General features: G+C 40.6%; 1 protein-coding gene across 1 annotated transcript; it reads left to right on the plus strand.

Moving 5' to 3' along the window:
• The first annotated feature begins 204 nt into the window (after positions 1-204).
• Positions 205-16,483, plus strand: LOC6620271 (carbonic anhydrase-related protein 10). The gene is made up of 8 exons (XM_002044410.2): positions 205-825; positions 8,965-9,012; positions 10,674-10,810; positions 10,911-11,102; positions 11,184-11,346; positions 12,543-12,697; positions 13,487-13,618; positions 14,028-16,483. Exons 1-8 carry the CDS (start codon positions 738-740, stop codon positions 14,112-14,114), a joined length of 1,002 nt encoding a protein of 333 aa, XP_002044446.1. The 5' UTR covers positions 205-737; the 3' UTR covers positions 14,115-16,483.
• Positions 16,484-18,106: the final 1,623 nt, after the last annotated feature.

Here is an 18,106-nt window from a genome sequence, read left to right on the forward strand (position 1 = left end):
CAATCGTTGCCGCTCGTCTCCGCTCGTTCATTTTCGTCCTGCCACGAACATCCTTTCGGCGTTGCTGCCGTTGGTAGTGTGCTGCCGTTGCTGCTGTTGTTGCTGCTGTTGCTGCTGCTGTTGCTGCTGCGCGCCTGCCGAGAAGCCCGTTGCATATCCTTTGGCGCTGATGCCACTGACAGCGCCGTTCAGTTTCAATTCGCATTCAGAGACAGACGGACGCGTCCTGTCGGCCCTTCGATTGCAGTTGTTTCGAAAAAGCGCGAAAATTGAAAATTTCAAAAGCCAAAAAACGCACGCTTCTACCGTTAAATCGGCAAGGCAGAAGAAAAGCGATAACAATTTTTTTCAAGTGTGCAGTGTGAAAAGAGCCGGGCAAAAAATTGCAAAACGAGAAAACAGAAGACGGAAATGAAGCCAGCAAGTTGTGTCCATATCGGAGAAAGTAACGGAAATTAAAATTTGCATATATGCAAAAGGCGGCGGGCGGCGGTGGGCGGGCTATTCAGGCGCGATGAAGATGGAAATTAAGATGAAAGCGAGCCCAAAACTGACCGAAACAAGACTCAAGTGTCAGATCTAACTGCAGACTCGTGCGCAATCCAACCCACCAGCCGAAAGCTTAAGAGGGGCACACAAAAACTAAACCACCCAGAACTCCCAGGAGCAATAGTCCAGTTCCAGTTCCAGCTAGTGCAATCTAAAGTCCAGCCACAAACAGATACAGTCACATAGAAATGCCGTCGCCAGGACACCACACATCATTCTGCTGCTCCACGGCAGGATTTATCGCTTGCTCAGCAATCGTTCTGCTTTGCAGTTCCGGTAAGTGAAATATGCCCAACAAAAGGACTCAGGACTCAGTGTCCAGGATCCAGGATCCCAGATTCAGGGCAAAGAAGACCACTGCACTCACTCCTTAACTCACTGCCTCGATTTCTTTTCTGTTGACCAACAAATTTGATTTTGCCAGCTTCTGGTTTATTGTTGACGTTGCATCTTGCAATGGAAACGTCATCGAATGTAAAATGTTTTGCGAGGCAAGTTTAAAAGGATTTTGGCAGTGCCGCACACAGATACAGCTGGAGTCACAGATGCAGATACATTTACAGATACAGATATACTTACTCCTAGACGAACAGAAACGCACCGACACTTGCCACAAACAGAGAGTGGCGCATGGGGCAGTGGCAGTAGCAGTGAAAGGACGAAAGTCCTGCCACAAAGGCAGGCGACAAAAACACTGCCAAGGTCTGGACAAATGGACAAAGGGGCGTTCAGACACAACGACATAAGGACGTGTGTGGCAGGATGTTCTCGGACAACTTCAGCTGGGTTAATGCATTTCGTTGCGCACACAAAAAACGGCGAAAGCTTAAATATATTTACACAAAAATGTGCTGAATACAGTTTCGGTCGAGACCGTTCCGCGGCACTCACATGTTGCAATGGGAAAACAAATTAACACTCAATTAGCTAAGCCTTAAGCTCAGAACAAAAGGGAGTTTCCTTTAGTCCTGATCTAATGCTCTCATTTGCTTTTTACTCAGCTGTGTCTTGTTTTCCGCAGATCGTTTAAAGCTTAACTCTTGCACAAAGTGTTTCAGTTTATGAAAAAAAGGGACTAATAGATTAACTCAAATATCTCAACAACTTTACACACACACACACATTTTGAACAATTTCCAATTGAAATGCCAAAAAAATAAAAGCCGCCTTAAATAATAAAACCGACTGCAGACCGAGTTCATCAAGCTGGCTTAATTCCATGCATTTTGGACACATTTTCTGCAGTGGCCTACGAATTTATTTTGTCGTTTTGCACTGCAGCCTTTTGCAGTTGATGGGTACAATATATATTTATATTTAAATTTTATATTCATAATGTTTTTACACATTGAACAGCGCATTAGTAATAAAAACCGCAGACAGATCGGTTTTTTGAACAGGGGTCTTAATTCTTTTATTTTTTTTTTTTTTTTTTTTTTTTGAAATTGGCCTACGAGGTTGGTTGTCAGGTGGTCGGGGAACAGGACAGGACACTCTGGCGTTTGTTATAAAAATTGCAGCATAAACAAGTGCAAATAAAAATAAGCGAAACCCAAACAACAACAACAGTAGCAGCAGTGCGGTCAGGCAACAACAAGAAGAGGAACAACAACAGTGGCAGCAACTGAAATTGCATAAACTGCAAAGTGCAAAACTGAAAAACGAGTGAAGCGAATGAAAAGGGGTGTGAAAAGCGGGGCATTGGCGACAAAACATTGCCAGTCATAAATATGAAAATATTAAACTGTATTCACAACAAAAAAACGAACCCCAAATACTCTTTGCAGTGTGAAAATATTGGCTGTAAGAATTAAAATTGATACAAGAAAGTAAGTGCTTTATATATTGATGGCAAATTATGACAAAAAAAAATAAGTTTTCCAGAACTAAAATCATTAGGAAAAATATTTAATTTTTAGCGGTACATTTAAAATGAAACAAGCTTGGATCTTAAAATATCGCATTTACTAAGCTAAAAATTACTCAAATTGATTAATATGAAGAGGAGTCTCTTAGAGTAAAGTGCACTTTAAATTAAATCCATTTTTTTCAACTTCGAAGCGATGATACAGCCAAAAAAATGCTTTTACCAATTCAGGTCAGTCAGACTAATCATATGAATGTGGCCAAAACACCCTGATAATAATCGAAAGGCCTTTCCATGGAAGGCAGGCCATAAAAAATAAAGCCGGGAAGCCCAGGAAAAGAGAGAAAAGCGGGAAAAGGAAAAACGGAAAACATTTTGTGGGGCGTAACAGAAGCGAACTATATGGCAAAAATGCATGCAGGACAATCAACTCGCTCACACACACACACACCGTCGCACTCACAGGACTCAATAGTGTGTGTATATATTGTATGTGCGTGTGTGCTTGTGTGTGGTTTATGATACCATTTAGCTGGAGGGTTGTTTTGACAAATTGTGCAAATTATTGTGTTAAATTTGCCCTTGAGGTGAAAAATCACTTTGACATGGCCAGCCAAGAGGCAGCGATTTCCTGCCTTTTTTCGTATTTTTTGTACTCCATCAGCCTTCCATCCCACTTTTCCGCTCTTCCAAGAAGTGCTTAGCTGATTGTGCTTTTGTCTGTCGTATTATAGACGCCAATACATATGTCAGCCGGAGGGCAATACGCCTCGTTTGACCACCGATCCACTTTAAGTGGCTGCCCCAATCTGCTGCAAGTGCTTCGAAACACAGCAGCGTTCAAGGAAATAGAGATTTTTAGATTAAGAAATATATTGGCAAAGGGCTGAATACTTTAAAGCTGTTAATATAGCTCATATAACTAATGTAGTAACTATCCACTTGATGCCTTAATTTTGGTCAAAAACTGTTTGGGGTGTGCTAACATTTTGCTCGCAACTAAAGTGTGAAGTACTTTTCCCTTTTTTTAGGGCCAATGCCACTAATTGAGACAGCGCATATATCCGTAGTTGAAGTTGCCAAGCTGGAAAAAGTTTTAAAAAAACGATTTCGCATGCAGCGTTGACGTGACTCGCATTAGCCACCGAAAACTGCACACGTGTGTGTCTGCATCTCCCCCTGTCGGCTGTGACCGCTCACCTTTGACCTCCAGCTCCAGCTCCAGCACCACCCACTTTTCCATGGTGCACAGGAAAATGTACTGTTGCTTATTATCGAAATTGTATATGCCAAGCAGCAGCGGCCACAACTTCCTCTTGAGCCTTCTTCGTCGCTTTCTTTCAGCCACTTCTGCCAGGTGGTTTTCCTTTTTGGGGGAAAAATGGGCAAGTCGGTGGTGCAGTTAGTAGTTGGTAGGTAAAAGTTTGTTGGCACCAACAAATTAAGATAGTTGGTTAGTTGCAAGCGGCAAATGTCTAGACGGTTTTTAGCCAAATTATGGTTTTCAAGCGTTGTATTTGCTCGCCCTGTGACTCCGTCCCCGATCCTTTCTGAACATGAGCTTTGGCTTACTTTGTTAGCAATTACCTCCATGCACTCGGGAAAAAACATTAGGATTTAATAAACTGTATTAGGCTACAATTTCCGTGATAGACGTACATACAATACAACTATAAATAATATCTTTCCAATTAATGTGTCCCTTTAAAAAACATTAAAGATTCGTAAACATTTTTTAGGGCGGCTCCCATTGCGGTTATACTTTATTTAATGACTTTTTTCGAAGCTGATCCTTATCCGGATGAAATTGCTTTTCAATCAACGTTTTCGGGAGCATTTAAACGCATTTGGACAGCATGCGAAAAAATAACAAATCAAACAGCACAAACATCAACTTTTGCTGTTAACTCATCGCGTGAGTTGAACGTTTATTTCCCTCCACTTTGTTCATCAGCATTCCTGTCGATTTTTCCTCCTCGCCTCCTTTTTTTTTTTTGGTTTTTCCTGACCCATTTTTTAATTTACCCCAGAAGATGAAATGGGAATTTTATTTTTGGCGCCAAGAACCAACAAAAGTATTTCACTGCAAGAACACAAAATGAAAATTCGAATAAAAAACAAAAAAACAAAAAGAAGGAGAAATGAAGTGGGGAATTCCTACAATGTTTCTTTCTGGGGTGAGGGAATGGAAAAACTTTTGCCAACTATTTAGAAAAATCATGTAATGGCGTGGAAATTGTTTCTGTCCCTATTGCTGGTTAATTTGCTAAGCGATTAGATGTAAATTGTGGATTCAATGGCAGTCCAGGGAGTTTAACATCAAGTTTTCAAACTCCCCTAAATAAAGCGTAATTATTTAGTCGAATTCACGGGGGAAAATTCTGTGTTTAACATAAATTTAGTTCGGTACATCATTAAGTGTTCAAAAACTATTCAATATGCATTTAACCCATTGAGAGTGATGAGCATGTGAAAAGAATAGTTCAGCCATTTGGAGAACATTTTCAAAACAATTCAAAATGTATGGTAGTTTAGCATTCGCTCAACTCAGTTAATAATATATTTAAAGCTGCCGTCTGCTCTCCGCTACCTGTAGTTGAACTATTTTTCCCCGTTTCGCAAAATGTATTATGCAGCTAATCAGTATTAATGCGCTTTCCATCGAAATTCAGTGTGAGCTTTCAGCTCGAGTGCGGGAAACAAATTAAATATTTAAGCGAAAAATGCACAAAACAAGAGACGAGGAAATCTGATCGAATGTTTGCGAGTAAATTAACTCGCCCAACGACTTTGGGAAAGGGAGCCAGGGGGGTGAGGGATGGGAAAAATGGGAAACACCTCTCATATGGGAAGTTCGGGGGTTATGGAGTTGTGGTCGTCAATCTTTTGAGGGGGCTGCCAAGGCGACAGTTTGATAAACTTCAGATACTAATCAGCGCTTCTCTGCCCGCTTAACAGGAAGCAATAAATTCTGCCAGGACATGCCGGGATAAATGCACACACACACACACATATCCATGTATATATATAGGTATATGTGTATACATTGGTGTGTAAGTTTGTGCGCATTCCGCGCACTTGTCTAGAAATTTTAATTAAAAGCGATGACACAGCGAGTAATTCAATATCAAAATGTCGCCTATTAATTTTAAGGGCATTTCCTTTATTGATTCACTGTCAATATTATATTGAACCCATAATTTACACATAAAAGGGCTATGGCTATGGATATCCCCCCGCGATCGCTTGCCTTGAGCAGCCTTTGTTTGGCTTGTCTAATTCATTTAGACATTGAAATGTGGACGTGGGGCGTGTTTGGACCTCTTTTGATGGCACCCACGCACGATATGCTTTTGCGTGACTATATTGAAGACCGCAACGGGAACTGCGAGGAAAGTCATTTTCCTGCTTTTTGATAGCCAAACATTCCATCTTTACGCCATTTTCACGCACACGCCAAACACAAGCAAGCAAACAAATAACAATGGCTAAATGGCCCAGACACACGACCCGACCCTTTTCATTTCGCCCACTTGATTCCGAGTCGGATTCTGATTTTGATTCCGATTTGACGCCCATATCGTATACTGATTACAAGCCAAATGGAAATCGCAGTTAATTTAGTCATCTAAACGCGCTTGTTATTGATAAGCAAGTGACTCACGCTCCTCCGTGTGGGGAAAAGCAAAACACGGCAATTAATAAGTCCATTCTCTGATAAAGTAATAAAATGTGGATAGGGTTCAAGCACACGGAAATGACAAATAACATGCAGTTTGAAACGAAGAAGGGGAAATTATGCTTAAATACTCATGATAGTTGTAGACATTTTTATGGAGTTCTTAGACAACAGAAGATTTATTGACAGGCACAAAAGTTTAACAATGACAACAGGCTGCTACTGTTCTAGCACTGCTTAAATATATTTTAAATAATTGGTACATATAAACCAGGATAAATTGACTAAGTGAACTGCCAAGGACTCATTAAATAAAACTGTCATCCAAACCCAATAGAACACATTGAATTTAGCCCGGGCCAGACATCTAATCGGCAATCCCATGAACTATTTATACGCCCAACTATGGCCATAAACATATATACGTGTTTCGACTTCTGGCCGCTGGAATTGATAAACAGTCTCAGATACGAATTAAAGCAGCTGGAACTGGCACAAAGGCCTAATGCTCCGAATGCCAGTGAGGCCAAATAGATAGTTATAAATATAGGCAGATAGAGATGGAGGTACATCTACATATATATGGTGGAGGGTTTGGGGGGTCGATTGAGACAATAACCCGAAAGCCAGATTCCATTTGAATGGCCAACAACAGGAACCCATAAACCATTGGCCAAAGCGCACACACTCGCAAATACACACACAATTGCGGCGACAGACTGGCTGTCTTTGGCACCGTCCCCCCTCAATAACCCAAGAAAATCCAACACATTTATACCATATAAAAAAAAAAAGAAATCAAGCTATTTACTGAAACCTCGAATATTTCACTTTTATTAGCAGATTTTGAGACAGAAAATTTCTTTTCTTATGTTTACAAAAATTCAAATTCGCTTTAAAATAAAAATCAGTTCTAAATGGCATGCAAATTTTTGCCGTGTATACGAATTTTCGGGTGCTATGAAATAAAACTGTTATAGCAATAAATTAAGTTGCTGTTGCAGCATAAAAACGAATTTACCAAAAGACTGAACTGTGTTGGAGGGGAGATGATTTGGTTGACGAATCGCAGGAGGTGAAGTCCTGGAACTGAATCGAAGAGCCTTTGGTCTGCAAATTGCGCCGGGGTCACCTCAATGCTCAATGCTCCTCAATGCAATTTGCAAGCATTTATCGCTCTGCATTTTTTGGGGCCAATTCAATAGCATACTTTACAGCGCTAAGCAGACAATAACAACCGGGCAAATAAGAGGCAAAAAAGAATCGCCGGCAAGCGACAAACAAACAAACAAACAAATGAACAAAATGAAGTGACGTCGCCGAGTCGCGGCTCACAAAAAACGGACGTTCATTGTTATGCCAAGAAAAGCAACACGACGACGGACCCGAAAAGGAATTCAGCAGAAGCAAACAGAGACAAAGGCACGAGATGCCCAAGGATCAACTGGCAAATTGGGAATACACTATCGTAGTTGTGGAGCACTTACCATTATTGGGGTCAACTAAAAACTGACTGCTTCTCACTTTTGTGAGAACATTTTAGATGTCCATCATTCAAGGAACAAACCTTAAATTCAATTTACTTTTGCAAATTTTAAATATAATAATAATTGATTATACCTAACTCAAGACAGCTATACTCTCTTGCAAATGTCATATCTTAAGACAGCTCATTAAATGCACTATTAAATTTTATCAATATAAACGACAGTCCTAATGGGAAAGACCAATTGAGGTAAAATTATGATGAACCTGGGAAGTCACGATAAGTGCACTTCCTTCGCCCCAAAGTCGGAGTAGCTCCACTGATGGCCCCAGGGTATTCGCACTGATGGCAGCGAACAGGAAGCGGGCAACGGTTCCAGTTCCAGCGACTCCCTTTTGAACTTCCGCTTTGGCTTGCAGCAATTTCTTTGGGCTTTATTGCCGCCCAAACCCCTCCCCTCCCCTCCCCAACCCTACCCCCTGTGCAAAATCCCCCTGCCAAAAAGCTCCGTTACGACGCATATAGCATAAATTTTGAATACGCTCAAACTGCTCAAGGGGGGAAGGGTGGGGGGCAGTGGGTCTGCTTTGGGAGGGGGTCTTGGCTAAAAATGAGAAAAAAATAGAAAATAGCGAAAATTGTCTGTCGCTTGATAAAGCGGAAGCAGAACTTGCCCATAAACGAAATGTGGCAACTGAGTGTAAACTTTATTGGCGCCAGACTGCCTGGCGACATCGCTGTTGTCATGCTCATCCCTTAACCCCGAATCCAGTAAACCAGCATCCCAGCATCCCAGTATCCTGGCATCCCGGCTGCTTTTTTGTGTGTGGCCCAGTTGGACGTTGACTCATGCGACACGCAGGATAAGCAGAAGACCAGGAGCAGGACGACGACCACGACCACTACCACTACGAGATCCGATGGCGTCTCGATGGCTGGCAACTAAAGTCATCGTTTACCCCCCAGAAAGAAGCAGCCGCTTGTTTGTTTTGTCTGACTTCGCCGGTGACTTTCAGTCTGCGGGTGAAATAATGGGGGGCGAAATCGAGGAAATCTTACATTAGTTGATTTCATGCGCTGTTTACATTGGCAGCGAATTATGCGCATTGAAAAACCGAGATTTTGCTGCCAGCGGGCGGTGGGTATTCCGCATCCCAAGATCCAACACTTCTGCACTCCTGCAATCCTGCATATGCAAAGGGATTCGGGGATCTGGGATTCGGTATCCCGGGATGGGCTGAGCTGGGCTGACTGCTCCTTGGAGTCGAATTCGACCGGCATTTTCAACTTGTCTAGACTTTAAGCTCCTTGGCACCTTGGTGCTTACCTTTCAGCTTTAAGCCTCTCGATTTGATTGGTATTTTTGCTCTCTCTTACTTTCAGAGGTCCTGTCTAGTTGGGAAGAGTGGTGGACATACGATGGCATATCCGGTAAGTGCTGCAAAACTTATTTTAAGCTGTGAAGCGTTGGACTAATTTAACATATATGAAAGCAACTATTTACCCTTGACTTAACACCAACAAAGCCCCACCTTTTTGCCGCCCTTTAATCAATTACTTTTGTGAATGGCCGAATGTTTGAATCTTCGTATGAATAAATTGGTAAAACTTTTGCACCCTCAGCCGGATGCTGCGGCTGATTTAATTACATTTCAAATGGTTTGGCAACAAAAACGCAGACAGAGCACACAGACAAACAAACAATTTGGGTGTGGGATGTTGTTGCGCTTGTAATTGTTGCTTGTCACTGTCTGCATTTTCCCTTCCAACCCCTGATGCATTTTTAGCAACATAAAAAGGAAACGAAAAAAAAAGGAAGAAGGGGAAACAAGCAACATGCAACTGCAACAGTAGCGCAATAGCAACAAATGAATGCAAAACACAAAATGAACAGCCGCCACAAAAGCGACAATTGTCGGGTGGCAAGGGGGCGGTGGTGGGCGTTGTGGGTCACAATACAATGGGCGGGTCAGCTGCATCACCACGGAGCAGTTTTTAAACTTTGGCATTTATTGCCGCCGCGTGTCATCAATGCACCCACACAAATACAATGGAAAACAACCACACAGCTCACACACAACAGTTAGTCATCGATACCAAAGTGTAGAAAACGGGATTCGCATTCCAAAAATCCTGAAAAACATTTTGGCATTCATCAATAAAGCTGAACAATTTCGCATAATTAAATATTCAGTAAATATGTTCAATCCGGCTAGAAAATCAATTTATATTATAGTTTGTAGTCTTAGAACTATAATTTGTGAAGTGTCTCTAATATTTGTTCTAAAATTTATACTCACATATAGTTACTATTTACATGGAGAGGAAAATATTAAGTTTTGCATAAGGCACACAGACCTAATGCTACTTTCCCCTCCTTCTTTTTACCAGGGACCACAGCACCGCCCCCTTTGACCACACACGCCCCACTCAGATAGCCAATATACACACAGACACACACACACACTTATTTGGTGAAGCATTGTTTTGAAAACTTTCGACAGTTTTCAGCCCGTCACATCGGAGTTGGAAAGCGACCAAAAACCCAAACTCAAACCGAAACATGTGAGGGTGCCACTGACCCCCATCGGTGCATTTAATTGCCATTTAAAAGGGGGTCAGATGGGGCCAGTTGGGGAGCTTATGAAATTTCATTTGGCATTTAAAATTGTCATCGATGTTGCTGCTGCAGTTTCTGTTTCTGTTTCTGTTTGCATTGGGCGAAGAGGCGAAGACACGTTTTCCATTTGCTCGATTGACAGAACACTATATATGGCAGAGGAACAGGAACAGAAACGAAGGCCAATAACCGATGTATATAGCCATGTTCCTACGGTGGAATACACTTTTTAACCCCTCTGATTATGGGGTATGATTATATCTGGTAACTAAAAATAAGGAGGCGCCCCGAGAGTTACCTTAATAACTTATATATACTACAGTAGTATGCTACCCTGTTAACTTAAATTCTTCCATTTATTATTTTAGTATTAAAGCCATAAATCCCATTCACAACTGTTTGGCTCAGTTTTGGGCTGTGTATCCGTTTGAGTGGCGTCGACTCATCCGTTTCCATCCTTTTTTTCTGGCAGGACCAAGCTTCTGGGGCCTCATCAATCCGCAGTGGAATATGTGCAACAAAGGACGCCGCCAATCGCCCATCGACGTGGTGCCCGACAAGTTGCTCTTCGATCCATATTTGCGGCCCCTGCATATTGACAAGCACAAGGTGCGTAGAGGCCACGAGGTCATGAGGTGTAACCCCCCTCCTCCCCTTGCGAAACCGTTAACTTGACCCGGATGTCCTGGATATCCCATTTGCATTGCAGGTTTCCGGCACTCTGCACAACACGGGCCAGTCGCTGGTCTTCCGCGTGGACAAGGACACCAAGCAGCACGTGAACATATCCGGTGGACCGTTGGCCTACCGCTACCAGTTCGAGGAGATCTACATACATTACGGCACGGAGAATGTCCGCGGATCCGAGCACTTTATCCAGGGCTACAGCTTTCCAGGCGAGGTTAGATCTGCAAGGACATAATAACATGTTATACAAATCAATTTTTACGTATTTTCCTTCCTTTGTAATCAATTGTTGTAGATCCAAATCTATGGGTTCAACAAGGAGCTGTACCACAACATGTCCGAGGCGCAGCACAAGTCGCAGGGAATCGTTGGACTCTCGTTGATGGTGCAAATTGGCGAGACGCCCAATCCGGAGCTGCGGATCATCACGAGCACCTTCAACAAGGTGTTGTATAGAGGTGAGTGCGAATTTCCAGCCCGCTGGTGGCAGCAACGAAAATCACCAATCCCCAAACCGCTGACCGACCACCTTCATTTCCGTCTACGCAAAATGCTACCGGAAATGTTGCAATGTTAATACCGTTGCAAGTTGCCTTTTCTTTGGCTGTTTGGCTGCCCGCTTTTATGATGTCATTGCAGCGGCAGCAGCAACAACAACGTTACGTCGGTGGGCCATAATTATGTCCAGGCGAACCATAAAAAAAATCGAAGGGTCAGAGGGGGCTGAGATGGGGCGTGCCAAATTGAGTCTGGCCGGCACAAAGTGACGAAAATGAAACCTCGAATTACACTAAACCGACACTTAATAATTCCCCCCTCTCCCTTCGGAAAAACCCATTGCACGTCTCGTTGGCATTTTCTTGGCCAGTTTAATAGCCTTTTTACAGGTCGTACAACTTTATGGTGGCCCAGCCCCAGCCTTAATTTGTAAAATGCTCGGGCGAAACCGACCAAAAGAAGCCGAGAACCAAGAAATATGCCAGGCCACTCGCCAACAAAAGCAAGAACAACCGTAATAACTGCAGGATAAGGCGGCTATGTAAAGTTTAAAGTACTTAAAATGCAGATACTCTTCCGAAAATATTGGGAAAAGTAAATTATCAATACTGTACGACTATTTTCATACCATAAGGTAATGATTACTTGCTTAGAAAATACTTTAGATAGACGCAATTTTGTTTATCTAAACAACATACATAATTCTGCACAAGTATCCGTGAGATACACCTTTCAATCAGCTGATTGATGTCAGAGTATCACCGCAGAAAGTAAAACAACACCCGCCATGCAAAAACTCTGCCCAAAAGTGGAACTCCCACTCGGTGGGGCACAGAAAAAACCCTCTCCTTCCGCGGATTTCATTTGACTTGGACTGCAAGCCGCGAGTTGCTTCATTTCCGGCTGGCAAAATGATTTGTATGAATAAAGCCGAGCGCTGACGTTGAAGTGGTCAGGTTGGCCACTGGGAACGGGGAACTGCCAACAGCGAAGTGCGAAAAGTGGGAACTAAGAACTGGCCTGAATAATTCATTAGACGCCCGGCAGACGTGTTTTCATACTATATTTTTTTTTTGTGCGATATGCGCATAAATAGCCGGAGCAACCCACCTTGAACTTAGCCCTCTAACTTGTTGTGCCACCTTCCCACTTGCAGGATTCTCCACGCCCATCCGACACATATCCGTGAGGTCGCTGCTACCGAACACGGATCACTACATCACCTACGAGGGCTCCACGACGCATCCGGGCTGCTGGGAGAGCACCGTCTGGATCATAGTTAATAAGCCCATCTATATCACCAAACAGGAGGTGAGTTTGTGGTCCCTCCATTTGCGGACCGCAAATAATTAAATGCATTTCGTGTGTTTTTCAATTGCAATTAGAGCGGCTTGTACTTGCTGGTTTATTTATGTTCGATTCGATTCCATTCGTTTTTCCCTATTTTTTGTTGTTTTTATCTTTTTTTTTTTTTGCGTACTGTAGTACTCACTCCTTTTTTACTGGTCGCTGATTGGAAGTACAATGAAATCGCATAAATGCAATTATAAAATTGCTCATCAATTTGGGCATTGGTCAGATCGCGGTGGGAATGCGGTCAATATTCCGCTCTGTGCATAATTAAAAAACAATATTTGGTTAGTTTAATCAATTTGCATAAATGCATATGAAACATGTGTAATGGCCATGCCGCTGGGGTCAAAAGTGTTGGCAGAAAAAATACTCAAAGTAAATGAGTAAACAATAAAATAGGACAGGCAAAAAGCCCAAAATGCATTAAGGTGAATGTAAACAAGTCAGCGAATGACAATTGTGATTTTCACAGGCCTTTTCGGAACTACGCCGATACTTGTGGGTAAAATGCTTTTTCACTAGTAATGCTCTGCATAATAAATTTATTATAACATTACAATGTTACATATTTGATCGGCAACATGCCAGTCATATCAATTGAACACTTGACACATTGCACAGCGAATTTACCACTCAATTTGGCAGCAATTAGGGGCTAATTTATCCAGCTAGACGAACCACTTAAAGGCCAAATATTAAGCAATTATCGAGTATTGATAACACCAGTGTATGCTATATATATTCCAGTTGTACCAACTCCGACGACTGATGCAAGGCTCCGAGAGTACACCCAAAGCTCCACTAGGTAATAATGCGCGACCAGTGCAAAGTTTACACCATAGAACCGTAAGAACGAACATAGATTTTAAGCGAAACAAGGTGAGTGGCATCGCTTTAATTAACCCATTAGCCACACGGTTGCCAAAGTGGACACGCTTTTTATTTGTGGTCACATCATTATAGTATTTACACATTTTTTGTTCATTTATTTTTAATGCCCCAATGAGGGGGTGTGGTTCGTGTGGGCGCAACTTTAATCGCTGATTACCTTTTTATAGCATTAATTCTGTTAATTTAATTTTAATGCAACGGGAGGCGATTTTGTGGACACACGCGTAAAGTGTTAAACATTGTAACGATTTGAAATTGAGCAAATGCCGAGCGAACAATTTTTTAGTTTTGAGTCCTGCAACCGTGTGTTTACCACTGTAACAATAACTACATATATCTGTCATAAATAAATGTATATATCTAAATTTCTTTACGCACATTTCTTCAATATTAACAGAATCAATATGCGTGCCCCTCGATGTACAAGGATATGTACTACAGGGCGAATCGATGGTCACCCGACACGGGACTTTTGATACGTTGACAACTGGGCTGCGAGTGCCGCGAAAAGCAATTATTATTATTGCTATTATTATTATTATGTGTGGTAAATAATGTTACAGCAATTACAACTATAATGACAACAACTGGTTACAAAAACATCAACAACTGAGGCTGGCAACGAAGCATTTTGCATTTTTTATGTCGCATTCAATTTTTATATTCATGTTTACAACACGAACTCAGGATTCGTTTGGCTTGCAATTGCAATATTCCTACAGCAGCGGCAACACAGCAAATTGTATTATTTATTTCATTATTATTAATAATACGACAACAGGACAAATTTAGGTAACAAAGGCAGGAAAAAAATAAATAACACGGAAAAGGAACGCTTATAGAGCGCGAATAACAATAGAGTAAATGCCATGCCAAACGCAAATGCTAAATTTAACAAACAAAAAGCTGGCACACAGACACTAGCGAAAAATAGCAAATAGTAGCTGAAAATTTGCGTAAAAATGTTATTGCATATTCTTGTGGCGGAGTATGAGAACTTAATTCAATGAAATTTAATACAATTCGGTTGTCTTCAATCTATATGTATTTAAGCAAAGCGCAAAAAGCACGAGTCTATATCATCGTTTTTTTATGCAAGGTTTAAATTTTGTAAATTGATGTGTGTGTTAATTTAATAAACAAGGACTCTTGCTTTTCAATCACCTATTTTTCAATAGATGTTCTTGTCGAACAGAAAATCTGGTCGATTTAAAAGCTTAAATTTAATCTGGGCTCATTTAAATATTTCCGATTCAATGCATCCTATATATGTATACATATAAATTCATAATCATTTGTGATTCGCCTCCTTTGTTATATGCCGATACCAAAAACAATTTAGCAAAAAAAATAAACAATGTTAAGAGCAACAAAAAAAAAATGCTACAACAAAGTGAAATAAGAGAATTTCCGTAAACTGGATGGGTGGACAATAACTAACAAACAAAAAAGAAACGAAAGATTAATGAAGAATTGGAGACGAAATATAAACAAATGGCAACAGAAATTAACAAAAAGTAAATATTCATATAAATATACACAAAAACAAAGGTATCTATATAAATTCATATATATACACAAATATATACACCACTCTACCAGGGGATCTACAGAAATAGCACAGGATTGAAAATTTCAAGACATTTCTTTCTTTCCAAATAAATGATTTTAATGCTTTCGAAACCGTTTTAAAAAATATACAAGTCCTGCTGTGATTTCTGTGACACCTCTGTTTATATATACACCACTATATATGTATGTACGATCGAGAAAGTGCAGTAACTAAAATAAAACCAATACGAACTACTAAGCAATGCAGCCAGGAAGTTGAACAAAAATCGGTACGCTATATAGGATGGCTATGTATAACTCCCACACCCCTTAGGTACTCACACAAACAACCAAGCATCTATAAGCGTCTATATACTTGGCTTCGAAATTTATGATCCGGCAGGACATCCCATCCTCAGTTAGCGGCCATCTATATATCTATAAATCTAGTCACCAGTCATGGAGTATACAACTAGCTAAACTGAATGGGCTACATTACGTAATTTAGCTCTAGAAGGCAAGCATTAGAATTAACTAATTAATTAATTACCTAGCCGTGTTGCTAACAAAAGCCTAAGAAAATAAAATTCGAATTAATGAGTATATATATATATATATAGATCGTTTCTGGTTTATATATATATATATATATATTTAAATAAAGTAAATGACATTTTTTTTTTGAAGACGAACAGTGTTGTAAAGTGCTGTAAAGACAAGTATTATGGCTAATGTAGAACCTAAGTTACTGAATAGCATTTAGCAATTAGCACCAACTGAGTTTGTATAATATACACGAATATATAGTATACCTAAACATATATATATATACACATATATATATCAGATCCGTTCAATTCCCACATTCGCAGCTGTCGAGCGACACTTTGTGCAATTATTTCTTTGGGCCAACAACCAACCAACTAACTAAGGAACATACTAAATGGCCCCCCGATTATGTGTAGAGCATTAACTATTTGTATAAAAGCTATGGGGATCGAAACGAATTCCGAATTCCGAATTTCGAATTCCGAATTCCTCAACTCGGTAACACTTTGCTACGACTGTAAGTTACTATTGTGTTGCCATATGAAAAACAAGAAAATTGAAAGGAGCAGAAACTATATATATATATATATAAATTATACAAATTCTATATATATATAACTATAAATGCAAGAATTACTAAGCATAGAACGGGTTAGCAGCAGTGAACGAATAAGGTATTGTTTCCCGAGAAAACGAAATTGAAGAATGCAAAACTAATAAATGAAAAGCGAAAGTATTATATGAAAACCAAAATTACCGCTTGTTGTTGATTTGTTTCGGATGGGTAATCTCTTCAGTCGTCAGTCGCACCAATATCCGGACCCGAGATATAAATGGAATTTTAAATCATCATCAGATATCGAATTGGAGCTGAGCCATTCTACCGCTGGCAGCCTGCTCATAGGTCAAACATCCTGGCCACTGATGAATTCTCGAGAATTACATCACAGAATTTCAAAAGGTACTTCGATATCATTAACGTAGGTTTAACCAAACTATGGATCTAATTATTATGGTATTCGAATTGAAACCTTATTCAAAATATTTTAAGCAACAAAATATTTCAGTTTATTTATTATTCTACATTTTCCAAATATAATTTAAATGCTGCTCTAAAAGTGTAATTCCAATTGGAATGTCCTTGGGCAGCAGGACAATAATAATTATAGAAGCGAATGCGTAACGCAGTCAAGTGCTTAGAAATGGGATAGCAACAAAAACACACTTTATTTCCGTTTGCTGGCACAATGACGACACGCACACATCTATGCACACACCCACACACTCACTGAAACGCACATACACTTACAGTTAGTGCGATGGACACAGTGGGAATGGCCTGTTTAAATATGCAATTTCAATTTCCGAAAAACACAAAACGCGTGCAACACGCAGAGGATTCACAGCTCAGGATTTCACTGGATGGAAATGGCAATGTGCCGGGGGTGGTGGAGAAAGTGAGGGGGAAAAGCGGAAAACCGGTGGCGATTGGGATTGGGATGTAAAATTTGATGTTGGATGTTACCAGGCAATCGGAAATGGCGGATTTGAGCGGCGGTTGGGCGATGGCCGCATGTTTAATTGGACGCAATTGAAACTAAACTAGCGTAAAATAGAAATAAAAACACAAATAGAATTGCTGCTTGCGGCCATATGGCACTATGGCCCATACAAATTCATTCGTTTCGTTTCGTATAAAAATTAATTACAAATTAATTTACCATAAATTGCAAAAGCGCGCGCCACTCTCTGGATTGTTTGGGCAGTCAAGTGGCCCGAAGTCGCCCAAACGCATTACGAGTGCGATTTTGTGGCGCCCCAAAAGTCGGTGGCGGGTGCCTCCTAAACTCATACATACATATAACGACTGTTCATTAGCGCCCCTCCGAATGGGAGCACAGTGGTCACTCGATTTAAAGGGGAATTAATTCAAGCAATCGGTGGCGGGTTTACTGATTTTCGTTCATTTAACGCTGCAAATTACTAGCCAGCTGAGGAATGTTTTTCCAATACAGTGGCATGCATCATCAAGAGAATTTTATCACAGAAAAATAAGCAGAAAATACGTAAGGTGAAAATCTCTATAATCGATTTATGAAAACATGGGTCTCTTGTTTAGTTTCTCGGCTATAACTTGTTCAAAATATGACGAAAAGCCATATGACCGACTTTTTTGTAAAGCTGGAATGCAATGTTAACGTTCTATAACATTTTTGGGAAAATGCAGCAAATTTAGTTTTTTTGCCATTTTTTGATTTTTTATAAGATTTTTTATCATCAAAATTTGCGAAAAATGGGTAAAAATTAAGTTTCCCATTTTTGGGCACTATTCGATTGGAAATTTCATTACGAGTTCAATGAACCATGACATTCCAC

This window comes from Drosophila sechellia, chromosome X, assembly GCF_004382195.2.
Source record: "Drosophila sechellia strain sech25 chromosome X, ASM438219v1, whole genome shotgun sequence".
In the NCBI taxonomy this organism is placed as follows: Eukaryota; Metazoa; Arthropoda; class Insecta; order Diptera; family Drosophilidae; genus Drosophila; species Drosophila sechellia.

Bases quoted from the DNA above. Each gene is read 5' to 3' on its own strand.
- LOC6620271 (XM_002044410.2), top strand. From the start codon at position 738: ATGCCGTCGCCAGGACACCACACATCATTCTGCTGCTCCACGGCAGGA. The intron at 9,013-10,673 runs GTAAGTGCTGCA...TTTTTCTGGCAG, and splicing joins GACATACGATGGCATATCCG to GACCAAGCTTCTGGGGCCTC. The intron at 11,347-12,542 runs GTGAGTGCGAAT...TCCCACTTGCAG, and splicing joins CAACAAGGTGTTGTATAGAG to GATTCTCCACGCCCATCCGA.